Source organism: Pleuronectes platessa, chromosome 11 (assembly GCF_947347685.1).
Source record: "Pleuronectes platessa chromosome 11, fPlePla1.1, whole genome shotgun sequence".
Classification (NCBI taxonomy): domain Eukaryota; kingdom Metazoa; phylum Chordata; class Actinopteri; order Pleuronectiformes; family Pleuronectidae; genus Pleuronectes; species Pleuronectes platessa.
In genome coordinates, this window is record NC_070636.1 from 17,445,291 (window position 1) to 17,460,444 (window position 15,154).

Sequence of the window (15,154 nt, forward strand, 5' to 3'; positions counted from 1 at the left end):
GGCAGACTGACTGCTCTCTACAGCAGCATTGGTGTGTCCCTAGTAGTCTTTGTACTGAGTTGGGTGACATTGTGTATAGCTGAGTATTCCCTCATTGTAAATACGGCCACAGAGACGGCCACTTTCCATGCACAGGACACTTATGAAGTTACCCCGCCTCACCCGGCCCCTGTACATTTTATTTTCATCGCTGTGGACCTTGCTGACAGGTGAGCAAAAGTAACAGTTGTCTGATTTACTGAGAAAATACAATTTTATTTCACATAAGTCTTGCTGTTATAATAAATCTCTATATTTTGCTGTGACTCAGATTCTCAGGCTCTGCACCTGAGCTCCATCTCGCCAGTCAGGTTCTCCATGTGCTGTTCCTCTTCCTACCTCTGCTGTGGGCTCTGGGTATACTGCCTCCCCTGGATGCCCTGCTCCTCTGGGGCATGGAGCAGGCGCTCGTGCTTGGCTTTGGAGGCTCCCCCATGTCTAGCAACCTCAGGTATAAACAAGAGCAATAAGCTTCAAGCTAAATTTGAGTGTTCCACTGGTATTAAGAAACACTTTTTCCGGCCGTGCTGAGAGCAAGAAAATTCAAGTAAAAAATCTAGAAGCATCAAGCCACAAAAAAAAAAAAATGTTTGTCATCAACACCACAGTCATGTGCCTGTGTTTTAAGATCAAGTCTCCTCTTCTTTTCATTCATCATTTCATATACCTAATACTATATATTGTACATGTGCAAATTCATAGATTTAAGTCTGTTGGTTTCCATATGCAATTGTCTGTTGAAGTTCTGGTGCCACAGCAGCTGTAACACTACACTGAATTGTATCGATGTTCATTATTTCACCTTGAATTTCGTATATATTATTATATCAGATAAAATGCTGGTTTGTCTGAAACCCTCTACAGCATCAGTTAAACCAGAACATGTTTTTAATGCCATCAACTCCTGCTCATGTTATGTGAGAAACCTGTCCACATCAGACTGTAATTGTCCCAGTGAAGTGACAAGTGTGACACTTGCCTGTGTATCATTGGTGCTGACTGTGTATGTGTGCTGTCCCACAGGCTGCTGCTGATGTTTGGTGTATCTGCCAGCGTAGCTGTTTGTAATTACTTCATCCCATCGACACTGGGTGTTGTTCTCTTCTCCATCTCTGCGGGATTTTTGCTGAGTTTGGACCTCAGCCAGGTCGGCACCCTCTGCCGGGGGCCCCGGGCAGCCTTCGGCGACCGTGGATTTCACAGAGGGGGGGTCGCCACCTCCTCCTCCCAGTTCTTTTGGCTGGATTCTGGGCTGGAGGGAGCTGCTGCTATATTTGAGCCTGCTACTGGTGGCAATGGCAGAGGCCGGGCTGTTACATCACTTCCTCGGTTCAGCGCAGTCCCAGAGCTTGGTCACAGGACCCCAGGCTCTTGTCAGCTACCTTCTCCTCATACTGTTCTGCCTCTGCTGGGCTCTCAGAGAGATCCAGGGGGCCTATGTATTTGGAGGAGTGTTCCTCAATCCCCTGTACCCAAAGGGGATGTCCAGTGTTCAGACTTTTAAGCAGAGGAACAGAGGATTATACATTGCTGCAGCAATCAGAAGAGTCCTTCTCTACCTTGGTGAGCTTGGTGTATTTTAAGTCTGAGATTCCAATCTTAACATACTTCTCAGGTGTGAAAACACCAGTGCTCTGTATGTGAATGGGTTTTTGACCCTGTATTTTCTGTGTTTCACTTGATAGTGTCTCCGTTTGCCATGGTTGCTTTTCTGTCTATGGACAAATCTCTGCAGCTGCTCCACAGGGCGTCCCTCAGTGTGGGATTCGCACGAGCCTTCAGAGTGGTATGAATACGTTCACTCTCTCTCACGGCCTTAACTATCAGCATGAACAAAACATGCAGAAATTGTCTTCACTTTTTGTATACTATCATATGTGATTATTTCCTGTGTGATTAATTTCACTTAAGTTTTGTACCTTTTGTGCCTCTGTGCAGTTGTGGCAGAGCTCAGAAGATGCTCTGCTCCAGATGGTGGTGGTGGTCCTGGTGCGGCTTGCAGCTGGAAACAAAGTGCTGCCGGGCTGGGACAACCTGGGAACTGGAGTTCAGCTTCTTCTGGTGAGATTGAAATGGATTTGTCCCTTGCTGCTTCTTCCGTTTACATTATTACATCTGCATCTATGAGATACTTCATTTCTGAACTATAACAACATAAGTTTTTACTATTTAGAACATAATGGTTATAAATGTTTTCTAAATGTAAATATAATGAAATGGGGACAATGATCCCATCTTTACCCTGTTTTTCTACATCTTCCCTAAGCTAAATTCAGCACTGTGTTTAAAAAATAACTTAACAATACACTGGTACAATTTAATGTATTCCAATACAAAAGATCTCAAACTCTGGAATTTATGTTCGGTTTTTGTTATCACTCAATAGAGAAATGTTAATTCACTTACGATTGTAAGTTTCAGTCAATACAGTAAGATATGAGGAATACAACAAAAGAACACAAATAAAAAAAAAGTTATTGAAGCACACTAGTCAATTAAACATACTCTGCGTCATTGCCTCTGTGTTTGTGATTCAGGTGGGCCTTGTGATTGACAGACTGACCCAGTTCCTGGCTAAGCTTAAGTTCACCCTGACTGTGTTGGTGACGTCTTGGACTGAGAAGAAGCAGCGCCGTCAGTCGGCCGGAACTCTCTTGGCTCTGAACGCCTCTCTGTGCCCACTGCTGCTGGCAGTGGTGGCGCTCTCTGCCCTGCTCTCTGCCCCTCTGCTGCCCCTCTTCACCCTGCCCATCTTCCTGGTGGGCTTCCCAAGGCCTCAGCGCAGTTGGCCAGGGCCTGTGGGTACGGCCTGTCCCTGCACGGACTCTATCTTCTACCAGCAGATGAGCGGTAGTCTGGCCTCAGCTCTGAGGACAGCCTTTGCGAGAGGGTCACTGGGTTAGTTGTGCATGCTTGAAATCGCACCTGTCTTTTGTGACTGACAATTTTTATCCTTTTCAAATGTTACAAGTAAATGGTGTTGACTATTTCAGCATTTGTTAGATTTGTAAATGTCAGAATATTCTATTTTATTGCACATTGTACAGGCATCCTTAATGACAAAAAATATTTATATTAATCAAAGTATTTGGAATTGGTCATTACATTTAATTAAGTAGAATAGCACTCAGTACGGCGCATACCTCCGGACCCAACTGTCCCCTTCTGAAAACACATTTAAATCAACTTGATCTTAATTTTTATTTGCGTCCACACCAAAATGTACACACTCATTGATACCAACCCCCTAAATATGTCAATCTTTTCCATCAAGATCCCAACATTTTTCTCTGTGAAATCAATGAATATGCTGAAAAAACGTTGTACTTTGCAACGTTGAAGAAAGTGACAAATCCTGGATCTGCCCCTGATCACTATCGGCATCAAAATGTAATGGGTTCTTCCCCGTTGTGTACCTGGTCCTTCCTCCAAGTTTCCTGTTTATCTGCCGTGTAATTTTTGCGTAACTCTGGTAACTAACAAACAAAAAAAACCCAGATGAAAACCTAACCTCCTAATTAGCTATTCAATTGGATTAATTGGCTCAAGAACTATACGTTGAATAAAATATATCATTCAGCGTGGCTTAAACTTTATATACCCACAAGTTTGTGTTTTTTATTAATTTTTTGCCTTCAGTGTGTTTTGACTTGAGCTATGATCGCAGTGACTGACCTCTCCCATGGGTCAAGTCGGGTCTGTATGCAGATCAGAGAGCACTGAAGCATCACCTCATATGGTTGATAGCAAGAGGAATTTTGTTGCTGGCAGTAATGCGAGCTCGCATGATCCAGTTGAGCTTCTGTGAAGTGACCCAAAAAAAAAAGCTCTGATCTGTATTCATTACATCCAAATGTTTCCACACCATTAACCGCATAATACTCTTAGGGCAAACGGAGCTGCTGCTAGGATTTTGTCCTGCGCTCGATCAGGAGGGGGCAGGAGAAAAAAAAACCCAGTGCAAGTAGAGAATCATTATTTATGGACTGATGAGTTCAAACTGAACAAAACCACTGAGGTGATGTCATCACTCTGTCGTACTGTTTTTGTTTTTGTGCTCGGGGGTGCTATAGCTGTTATGTATAATTCAAAATAAGCGCCTGTTAAGTTGATACATGCAGTCTAAAGACGGTGGTTTGTAGTGTTCTTTTGCTTCACTCGCACGGGGGGGCTGGGGAGCAGTGACCAGGAAGGGAGTCTGCCCAGCGTGTCACTTCCCATTATGAGGTAGCGGCTGGGTTTAATCTGAGATGTCATGATGGGACATAACATTATCCTTGAGCCACGCAGGCACTACTCAACTACTCCAAAAAAACATCTCCTATCACCTTGCCACTGGTTTTCATCTGTGTTGAAATGAACATCTGCCCACCGTCTTCTGCCTCCGAAACCCATTGTATAAAAGGAGTGAAGTTTTAGAGTCTAATGCAAAGCTAAGGCCAGGAAGAGATTTAATATTTAGATCTCTGTGCAGTCAGCCAGTTAAAATAGTATCATGACCTTCCTGTACTACTGCGATGGTACATGTCTTTCCGCAGCTCATCCAGCAGCCATGTGATCCAAATAGTCAGCAGAGGGACGCACGGCTGATGCAAAATGAAAGGGATGCGCGGCGAGACTGGCTGTTTGTTGCATGATGTATATCTTGTGTGTTCCCTTCTTCAATGCCCCCAATTTACAAATCGTATCTCCAGCATGTTAGACACATGGATGACTGATTATTTTTCTCCCTGTCTGTAGGTTCTTTAGCCCCGGGTTCTCATTTCCTCGGCCGCTTTCAGGACCGTATGGTTTGGATAATGATCCTGGAGAGAGGATACGGCTATTGTACAGTCAACATTAAGGTAGTGTATCTTGCTCTTTAGACATTAACAGAAAAGTTCTCTGGAGAATTCCCACACAAATGAGGGTTTTCTCTGGAATTTGTCTTTCATTCTCTGGTTAGTGTGTTCACAACAACACAGAACTCTTGCGAGGTTCACCTGAGCTCACACAGACATTATATATCATATTATACATTAGAATCTCAGGAGAATGTCTAGAGTTCACTGCATGTCTGAAAGCAGCTTTTTACAATTAAGCATCAGTTTAGCCATTTTCAAGAAGATCAAATAATGTGGTGTATTTTGGTACAGGGTCTGGAGTTGCAGGAGACATCTTGTCACACAGTGGAGGCACGGAGGGTGGATGAGGTGTTCGAGGCGGCTTTTGAGCGGCCCGAGAGGCTCGGCTTCACTCAGGGATTCAACCTGCACTGGGGGAACGCCCTCACCCCTTGTGCCGCCCTCGCAGTTCGAGTCTATTCTGACGCCCGGAATGTGCTCTCCGGCATCATTGATTCACATGACAACTTGAGGAAACTTCAAGATGACTTTCTCAAAGTGTTGGTCTGGTTGCTCCTTCGATACTGTGTTCAGAAGCACAAAGGGTTCCTGTGGAGCAGCGACGACGGGCCAGGGGTTGGAGGCAGGAAGTCCCAGTCTTCTCAGCTGGCCCACACTACCTGCAACCAACCACCTGAGGCTGTCGTGGTGGAATCAAACGTGTCTTCTCTCAGGTTTAGACAAGACAGCTCCAGCTTGACCTCCCTTGGTGATTGGTCAGATGAGGACGATTTATTTGGACCTCAACAGGCCAGACGGACGGTGGCTTTAGTGACTGCAGAAGCTCAGTCTGGACTCACGGCGCTGCAGACAGGGGCGTCTCTGCCGGGCTCTGTGGAGATGGACAGTCTCTTTGAAAACATGGCTCTCTCTGCCTTGCAGCCTCTTCAGCCCCTGGGACTGGGCATCGGGATGCCAGCTGTGGATAGAGGCCGGAACACAGAGGTGTTCAGAGAGAGTCCCAACTCAGTCCCTCATCTGAACTTCAGCTGCCCTCAATCAGAGGTTTTCAACCTACCGACAGGGTGGAGGACTGCACCGCTGCTACCATCCCGCCTGCTGCAGCTCAGGCCTTTGTTTCCAGAGGACTGGTTCCGGTTTTCCCTGGGGCGCTTCGGGCCTGCTGTGCAGGGCGAGAGCTCAGAGGACATGACCAAAGCCCTGAAGGAGGATGAAGCTTTGAAAGAACTGCATGCTCAAGTTGTACTCTCCTGTCTCATCTCACTGGGGGCAGAGTCAGCTTTCACCAGTCCCAGTTACGTCTACAGGCTCTACTGTGGAGATGTGCCATGGACAGAAGGACTGGAGTGGCTCTCTTCAAGTAAAGAGCTTTATCAACTCTCGCTTCAGGCTTTCAGGTAAAATGCATATTAAGTTAATGTTTTCTGTTATGATCACTGGAACCATGTTTCATAAAGTCTGCCTGTTTGTATTTGCTTTCAGGTTCAGTTTCAAGCTGCTGTTTGATCAAGCGAGCTTGGGGCCCATGGAGTCCCTGGATGAATTGTTCAGCACCTTGGAGGAATATGAAAGGGATTGGTACATTGGCCTGGTGACAGAAAAAGGCTGGCACGACAGTGTCCTTCAGGAGAAACCCTTCCTATTCTCTCTAGGACATGACCTAGCTATGGTGATTACACAGACAAACCCTTCTTCACATTCAATTTAGGCTGGAAAATGTATATTACAACAACATGCATAATATAATACTCTTGTTGAGATCCTTACCTATTCAGAGGCCATCTCAGTGAAAAATGTTTTTACATTTGTTTGTGTGTATGTTTCTGCATGTATATGTGTGGGTGGCTGTGGCATGCCGATGTGTCCTTAGGCAAGACAATGATTCCCCAAATAGCCCCTGACTGCAGTCCCAGCAGTGTGTGAGTGGTGTGTGACAGAACGTGCTGCAAATAGATGCACTGTGTGAATGTGTATGTGAATGGATAAATGGCTAAACTGTTCTGTAAAGTGCTGTGTGAGTAGTTATCAAGACTCATAAATACAGACCATTTACCATTTGCTATTCCATGTCCACAGGGTACTTACACAGGACGAGTCCTGTCCCTACAGGAGCAGCTGGTGCAGGTGGGCCGTCTGAACGGAGAGGGGGTACGAGGCCAGTGGGCAAACCTTTCCTGGGAGCTCCTGTATGCCACCAATGACGACGAGGAGCGTTACAGCATCCAGGCTCACCCCTTCATGCTCAGAAACTTAACTGTTCAGGCAGCCGATCCCCCTTTAGGGTATCCCATTTACTCTTCAGCCCCCCTCCACTTCCCCTGCCTCTGAACATATGAACATACTCAGAAGTGGGAAGGGGCTGCTTTTCAGTCAGTCTCACAGCAAGACCTCTATTTCCAAAGGTAATGGTTATTAGGAAGTTTATGTGGAAACTATAGGGGGAAAAAAGAGAAGAATTCTAATGGTTTTAGAGTTTTACTTTTAAAACTGTTGACTCTTTAGTTCAGAAGAGTGATGTCTGTGTGGAAACTTGTTTTTCAACTTTAATAAAAAAAACGTTTTGTGCTTCACTTCCTGAACCACAGAGGAAGAAGCCGTGGCGTCACCAATGTTCCACGGTTTCAAAATCTTCAGACCAGATTTTAACTGACGATGTGGACGAGTTCACAGAAGCGCACGTTAAGATAAACTCCCTTCAAACATTTGTATCTTGAAAGTTTTGACCATTGACAGGTTTCCACTGAAGCACATACGTTTTTGTGTTTTTTTCCATGTTAATGGTTGTGATGAAGTTTTTAAATGACCCATCCCCCCTGGGAGACACCTGTGGAATACCTCTGGTTTTATTGTACTTTAGATTTCAGTTTTCAGGGGATTTACCCTCCTCATTCCACAAAGAAAGGGACAATTCTAAAGTTTTGTTAAGAAATATCAAGGATGTGCCTTGGGTATGTCATGCTGTATGTGTAAGGTGTTTAGTGCTCGTTTTGTTTACAATTCACTTGTTTACAGTCTAGAATGAAGAATTCTATGAAAATGTCCAGTTTCTTGTACATATTGTTGTTTTTTATATGTTTAACTGTATATACTTCTAATAAAATAGCTTGGCAGAGGCTGAAAAATATCGAAACTGAATTTTATTGGCCATTCAAACAGGAAAAAATTGTCATTCTTACATATGGTTATTCGGTTACATACACATTATCTGGATATAGGAAGATTTACTAGTTCCCTTGTTTCCCACTCAAATTAAGACAAAAACTCTCAAACTGAGCAGGAGAACACATCAGTCACACATGCATCAAACACGTTTCCACTTCACTGTGACAATCAGGACCTCTTGAGTTTACTAAAGTATCCAGAGTCTGCATCCTGCAAAAAAAAGAAGTGACTGTTGGTGTTTGTGAATGAAATCAAAATGTCATCTTTATTTCTTCCACCAAGGATGTTATGGCCATGTTTTAGTTTTGGCTGTCTGTTGGTTAGCAGGATTAGGCAAAGACTCCTGGACGGATCAACACAACATTTGGTGGAAGGATGAAGTATGAGTTACATTTTGCTGCAGATCCAAATCAGGGTGGGTTTTTAGTTTTTCAACATTGTCCCCGATTTATCAGAGAATATTTCATGAATCTTAATGGAAACAAATGTCATGTTTAGAGTGACTGATATTAATGAGAGTAATCCAGTGAATTAAAATGTTGTTTCATAATGGGGCTGTTGGGCCACGGCGGAGGAACTTGCTCTCGTGCAATGCTAGGTTATTACTTGGTGAGATGTGTTGTGATCAGGGGGTTGACCCTTTTGTTTCTTAGGTTCACACACCGCAATTTTTATTTTTGTCCTACTGAAGCAAAAGCATGTGACGCTCTCAAGTCTAGCCGGTTGGAAATTGACCTTTCTCCATGGCCCTCAGCTCTCACTGTCCAGCAGAGGCCACCAGACACACTGGTCAGTCTGTCAGTCAACACCAGGGGGGCGGGGGGGAGTCATACCCTGGCCACCGTCTTCTCTTTAGACCCAAGCAAGGTCAGCAACAGCTGAGGCCCCCCAGCTGCTAAGAGACAGCTCTGCTTTGTGTCTGCCACGCTCTGCTGTATTCAACTGCTTTCAGTGCTTTCACACTGTGAGGATCCCCCGGTCCCAGTTTAAATGGAGGAAGGTCAGTCTTACAGGATGCAGCAGCAAGGCCGAGCACACAGGAACCACAAACTGATCCTGTCAGATGTGAGCACCTTCTGACGGCTCCTGAGTAAAGTGAAGCCTTTTTACCTGACGTTTATGGACCTGCATCTTGGATATAGACGATTATGTTTCAGTGGTGCAGGGAATGATTATTTTTGCTCATCAAATCTGTTCCAAGGACTTTTTGATCACGTGGCTTCTTCTCACCTGTGATGTTTCAGCGGTTAAGATGGAACCAATTTACAAATCTTTCCAGTATATGGAGTTTAATGACCTAAGCAGACTCCCAGCATCGCTCCACACGACTTTTAAGCGATAGTTTTACAGTTTGGGAAAAGCATTTATTTGCGCTGCTAACATGTTTCTGAAACACTTAAAATAGCGCGCGAGTCACGTAAAAGTGACAGGAAGTGCGCATTGATGTGTTTTGGCGGCGTAGCTTTGACGAGAAGGGCGATGGGAGGGGGTTTGCCATGTATCGGTTACATTTATTGTGTAGCCTGCTCTTGCTAGCTTTTCCAGGATTACCAACCCCTTTAAATTAAATCAAGTCACTCAAAATTACACACAAAAGATATCAATCCTCTAAATAATGCTAGATTTTTTTCCCAATCAAGATGTATGAACTATTATTCCCTGGGAAAATAGTAAAAATGTCAAATAACAAAGACTTGCAGAAAATCCACTTTAAAATGGAATGGGTCCAGTAGAAATTCGTTCAGTAGTTTTTGCGTATTCATGCTGACAAACAACTAATCAAAAAGACTTGGCGGAGGTAACTGTCATAAAAAATGTAGGATATTTGTTTTTCCTCAGTGTTATACCCGGTAAACCAGTTTGATAATAAGCTTGATTTGCATCGTATTAATATTGTACATGTATATTTCTCAAAAGTTATTTATTATGTACCTACCAAACCAGCTTTGAAATTCTGCACCCTTTTCCTGCCCATGATGTCAGTCATGAACCAGGCCAATGTGGGAGCGTACTGCCAGACGTAGTAAAACAGGAGGAAGGGCTGCTGTGCGATCCACATTTCCTTGACCCCGTTGGCCATTCCCACCAGCATTAAACGCACACAGCGACTTGTCGGCATCTTGTGTTCTTGCTTACCAGCTGAGGCCAGAGGCTTATGTAATGGAAGAAATTCCGTTTTTACTGAGACCAAACACCTGCAATAGCTTCTTTCACATCAAACAGATCAAACATGGCTAAAATACTGGATAATGTTATGTTAAGAAATGAAGAGCAGTACCTTGTTCAGCTCCTCTGTGAAGGCATTTTGGATAATCTGTGACTGCACAGGCCCTGGACACACTGTGCTGATGAGTATGTTTGGATACTCCGACAGTTCAACCCGAAGGGAATTAAAAAATCCCTGTGGACAATAAAGTTATTATCAACAAGAGTGTTCATTCATACATGTCGTCACTTGCATTATAGTCTGAGGTATTGCACAGTAAGGCAGATACAGATGAACCAGACATGCTCCTCTGTGACACAGTCGAAGCCCAAACACAAACCAAACTGTTATTTTTGTTCCCCTCACCTGAAGAGCATGTTTGCTGGCAGAGTATCCAGTTGACAGGGGCACGCCAGCGAGGCCAGTCACACTGCTGACGGTCACAATGCTCCCAGTTCCTCGCCGTGTCATCTCAGGCAGCACCTGCTTGGTGATGGAGACCGTGCCCAGGAAGTTGAGCTCCATCAGGCCCTGGTACACGTCAACATTGGTGTCTATGCACAGGGAGCGCTGGCTTCGGCCGCCATTGTTGATTAGGATGTCAATCTGAAAAGGCAAAGAGACCAGAGACCAGAAAACGGCATGATTTGAACTTGAATTACGAAAAGAGAACATCAAGGTGAAGTGAAGACTTTATGCACTATGTCTATTATGTAACGGAAAACCAACATAAACCTTATTATTGAACTTAAAATTCAGCAGAAATGTTCTTGTTGAAAATTCAAATAGATTTCTCTACAACAAAAGAGCAACTGAAGTGGCCTCACGTGTCCAAAGTGTTGAATTGCGGCTTTTGCTTTTTCCTCATGCGATGTCCTCTCCAACAAATCAAGTGGAAGAACGAGAATATCTTCATCATGGAGGCCGGAGTTTTCTTACAGAATAAATGATGAAGTAAATTCAGTCATAAATAGGTTAGACACTGAATGAAACAAGTGAAATCACAAAACCATTGGACAATTTACTGTTGGTCTGAGAACAAAGATTAACAGTATGAAATAAGAAAACCACTAAAAATATATCAATATTCTACCTGCAGTGTAATGAATTATTTGTCAGTTTATTTTTACACTGATCCTACAATAACTTGCAAAACAAATAAAAATACTTCTCTCACCTAAACAGCAACGTCGAACCCTGTTCAGCTCATCCTCTCGTCGTGCAGACAGGATGAGTCGTGATCCACACTTTGCCAGCTGGTAGGCCAGCTCCTCTCCAATACCACTGGAAGCTCCAGTGATCCACACCACCAGGCCTTTCAACTTGGTCTCTGTTAAACACAAAACACAACTGTCAGCATTTCACACAGAAACAAACAGTTATTTTGTTCAATATTACACTGGCTCACTGTCACGGCTTGTTGGAAATAAACTCAAGTGCTATGTTTGATTCAAATTCAACTGCGTTTAAGAGAAAACATTTCTGTTTTTACTCCACATTTATTTAATAAACAGTGTATATAGATACAACCTTATCTATCCATCTATCTATCTATCATAAATATGCATGCCTATACACTTATTGTTTAGATAGATAGATAGATAGATAGATAGATAGATAGATAGATAGATAGATAGATAGATAGATAGATAGATTGAGGCGGGTACAGTATACAATATGTACAAAATATAAATGTTGAGTATATGTGTGTGTGATTTCACAATAGTTTAAAGTATATATCAAACATGATATGATATCACACCTTAACACAAACGTACTAATCATTCTGTAAGTGAATACAACTAACTCTGACTTTTAGCTGTACTAGCTAAATGGCTACTTACTGTTTTGTATCTGTCCCTGTAACGTGCGTCTATTATATATATATATATATATATATATATATATATATATATATATATATATATACAGAGCTGCCAACTTTTCAAAAAACCTTGGAGTGAGATTTTGTCGGGGGTGACCAACATTTTGCCGCGCACACAGCCACACACGTTGGTGGCTCAAATATCAGGGAATTGTTGGAATTTGGCGTTGTATCCATGTTGTTCGCTGCATTCTGGTGGCCTTTGGGGCCCGAAGTCGTTGATAGGAGCGGCCGACTGGAGATGGACAACATTGGTTACATTCTGTGACGCAAAGACATAGCTGAAGGTCCACCCCCAGGAAATGTTGGTTTAAGTAGATGTTGTTTCCTGCATTCTAGTGGATTTTTGGGTGGTATGCTAAAGATGTGCAATACCTGAACTTCTTCTGATTCATGTTCCTCTGATCATGACTTGTAGGGCCTTCTAGCCTTGAGCTGAACATTCAACCAGAAAACTATTGTTGTGCCTCAATGACCACAATATAGCCTAATTAATAGACCTTTGTTTAAGATTTGACCAAGGTAGGTTGATTGACATTTTGATTACAATGGTTTTCAACTAATTCTGAACTGAAACCTAACCTATATCTTAAATAATTGTATTCTTAAGAGCAGTTAATGATTTATGTTCGCCTCCCACCACACTTTCCATCAGACAAAAAAGTGCAACAAATAAAGTGCTTAAACAGTAGCCTTTTTAAGCAACACAATGGACCCTCTTCCCCAAAATAAAATTTGTCTGGAGCCGCAAAACATATTTGATAACAAAGCTAATAAAGTTTTATATAAAGTTATACTATACTAAACTATGGTTTGTTGCATTTATGAAATTATCGAACAACAATAAAGAAAACTGTTGACATTTGATTGATATTTTTACCTGTTACAACAAAGGAAAAACCAAACGCTTATGAAGAGAAGAAAATACACAGGCAAGTGTCGGCCTACTTCGAAATAAATTAAACACAGACCTTTGTAGGGTTATTTGAGTCCTCCCCGTATTTGTGGAAAATGTATGAAATAAGAAGTACCCTATTTTTAAATAAATAAAAACATATAGCTGCAGCCTAATAGCTTAAAAATATATATTTTAGTTGGCGAAATATTTAAACGAAAAGTGAAACTGCAGCTCGGTAGAAACCAACTGCAGCTTCTGCTCTGATCAAGACGCTGAGCTCTGATCAGCTGAGACCAGAGAAACTCTGTGTTTTCACTGTTTCCACTGAGCAGCCGGTGAGTCAGTGACCAGCTCCTTCACGTGAACGAGCTCTGGTCTTGTGTCTCTGAGCGAGTGCGCGGGGCGGGGGGCGGAGCCTCGGGACCGGTGCGCTATCTGGGGCACACACACACACTCGCCCGCTCCTGGTACTTCATGACGGCCTGATACGATGATGTTTTATAAAATGATCGTGACTTAGTCAACCACCAACATTTTCGTCTCGTCTCGTCAACAAGTTAAAATAGATTTAGTCATGCGCTTCACTTAAAAGATCCAGGTTTTTTTTTGGCGTGAGAAATTGGATGTGTGGCGTGAGTGCGTGTGAAAACATGCAAAAGCGTGTGTCACACGGCGGAAGCGTGAGAGTTGGCAGCTCTGATATATATGACAATAGACTGTTTTCACTCACTGGGATTCCAAAACCCGCTTCATTCTCTGTATGTAAATAATAAACCAAGTTAAAATGTTGCGCTCACCAGGACTGTTTCCTGTCACACTGGCCCACAGCAGCGTGAAGTCTGCATCCCCAAAAACAAAAGCCAACAGGTGGATGAGTAGAAACAGGCCTACGAACCAACACAGTGCGGATACCAGGCAGCAGTCCATGGTCGGAAGAGAGCGACTTAAGTTTCACACAGAAGAGGAAGAACAACAAACAACTGCAGCGCCACTATACGGCGTCACTTCCGCCCGGAGACCTTCAGAGTTAAAGCACGGCGCTAATCAGCTTCAAGATATTAAAGATGCCCCAGCTGAAGATGGAGATAAATGATCATCAATATAGTGAAGACCATTTCTAATTTATTTTACAAAAACATTAAGACGATCATAGAGGTCACCTTGATGGTTCTAAACGACTTTTATTTTTTTCTCTCAATAGTTGAGAGAAACTTCCAGTGTGCCAACGTTGGACTTGCACTTTGCAATGAATGTCCAACATTGGCAACTGTTCTTTTCAAACATAATGTTTACACACAAATCAATGTTCCACCTCGACATATTTGTTTTTACAGAGGCCTCATTAATGTCAACAGAGAATGAACAGAGGCTAAAAAGAAGGTGTGCCTCTGAGTTGTATCAGTAGAGATACAATTTCTTCTACAGCAGAATCCTCAACACTGACATCACAAAAGACATATTTACACCCGAAAACACAAATCCATGTTGATCATAATGTCCACTAGTTGACGGTAATTTCTTTGTAGAATCAGTGAGATATTTTTACTCTTGTTTGAAGCTGTTGATGGCGAAGCAGGCCGTGCAGCTATTTCAAATTTGAATTTTCTCTGATTACCAGTGTAGACCTTGCACTGGGGTTGTGCAAGTCTACGCTGCATGAGTGTATGCTAGGGACCATAACTGCATTTATCGTTGTCCTTTGTTCCGCATTGGGTTGTGCAACAGTGATGTGTGCATGTTGATCATTTTCTAATTCTGAACAACTCAGAGTAGATTGTGCAATAAGGACATTTCTTTTTGAAATACCACTGAGGACATATCCTGTAGGTCATGTCCTCAGTGTCTGTAAAGTATTTTTAATATCTTAGCTTAAAGTTCTTCACCGGTAAGAAACATTACAACAAACAAATGGTTCCCATATCTATATTCACATTAAAATTGTATACATTTCTATGCACTTTGCCCTGCCCTTGTATAATTTAACTTGTAATATTTGATTCTATTTGGTTAGAGACAGAATACCTTTATTGCCATTGTAAGCTATGCATACAACAAAATTAGAAGTAATACTTCTCTGGGTTCAGTAAAATCCAAACAATCACACAACAGCATCAAACAAA

At 42.7% G+C, this 15,154-nt stretch overlaps 2 protein-coding genes across 2 annotated transcripts; one reads left to right on the forward strand and one right to left on the reverse strand.

The window, feature by feature from the left end:
- pcnx4 (pecanex 4) lies at positions 1-8,007 on the forward strand (the record flags this gene model as incomplete). Its single annotated transcript, XM_053434519.1, is given in 11 exon segments — positions 1-209; positions 311-490; positions 1,063-1,240; positions 1,242-1,602; positions 1,725-1,825; positions 1,978-2,100; positions 2,577-2,937; positions 4,780-4,883; positions 5,175-6,280; positions 6,366-6,552; positions 6,960-8,007. Coding segments are annotated over 11 exon segments (3,162 nt in total), but the record flags the coding sequence as incomplete, so codon positions are not given.
- Positions 8,003-14,031, reverse strand: dhrs7 (dehydrogenase/reductase (SDR family) member 7). Its single transcript, XM_053434520.1, has 7 exons — positions 13,832-14,031; positions 11,429-11,581; positions 11,079-11,185; positions 10,618-10,857; positions 10,324-10,446; positions 9,982-10,197; positions 8,003-8,255 (listed from the first exon to the last, which is right to left on the reverse strand). The coding sequence occupies exons 1-7, from the start codon at positions 13,959-13,961 to the stop codon at positions 8,214-8,216; spliced, it is 1,011 nt and encodes a 336-aa protein (XP_053290495.1). The 5' UTR covers positions 13,962-14,031; the 3' UTR covers positions 8,003-8,213.
- Between the last annotated feature and the right edge of the window lie 1,123 nt (positions 14,032-15,154).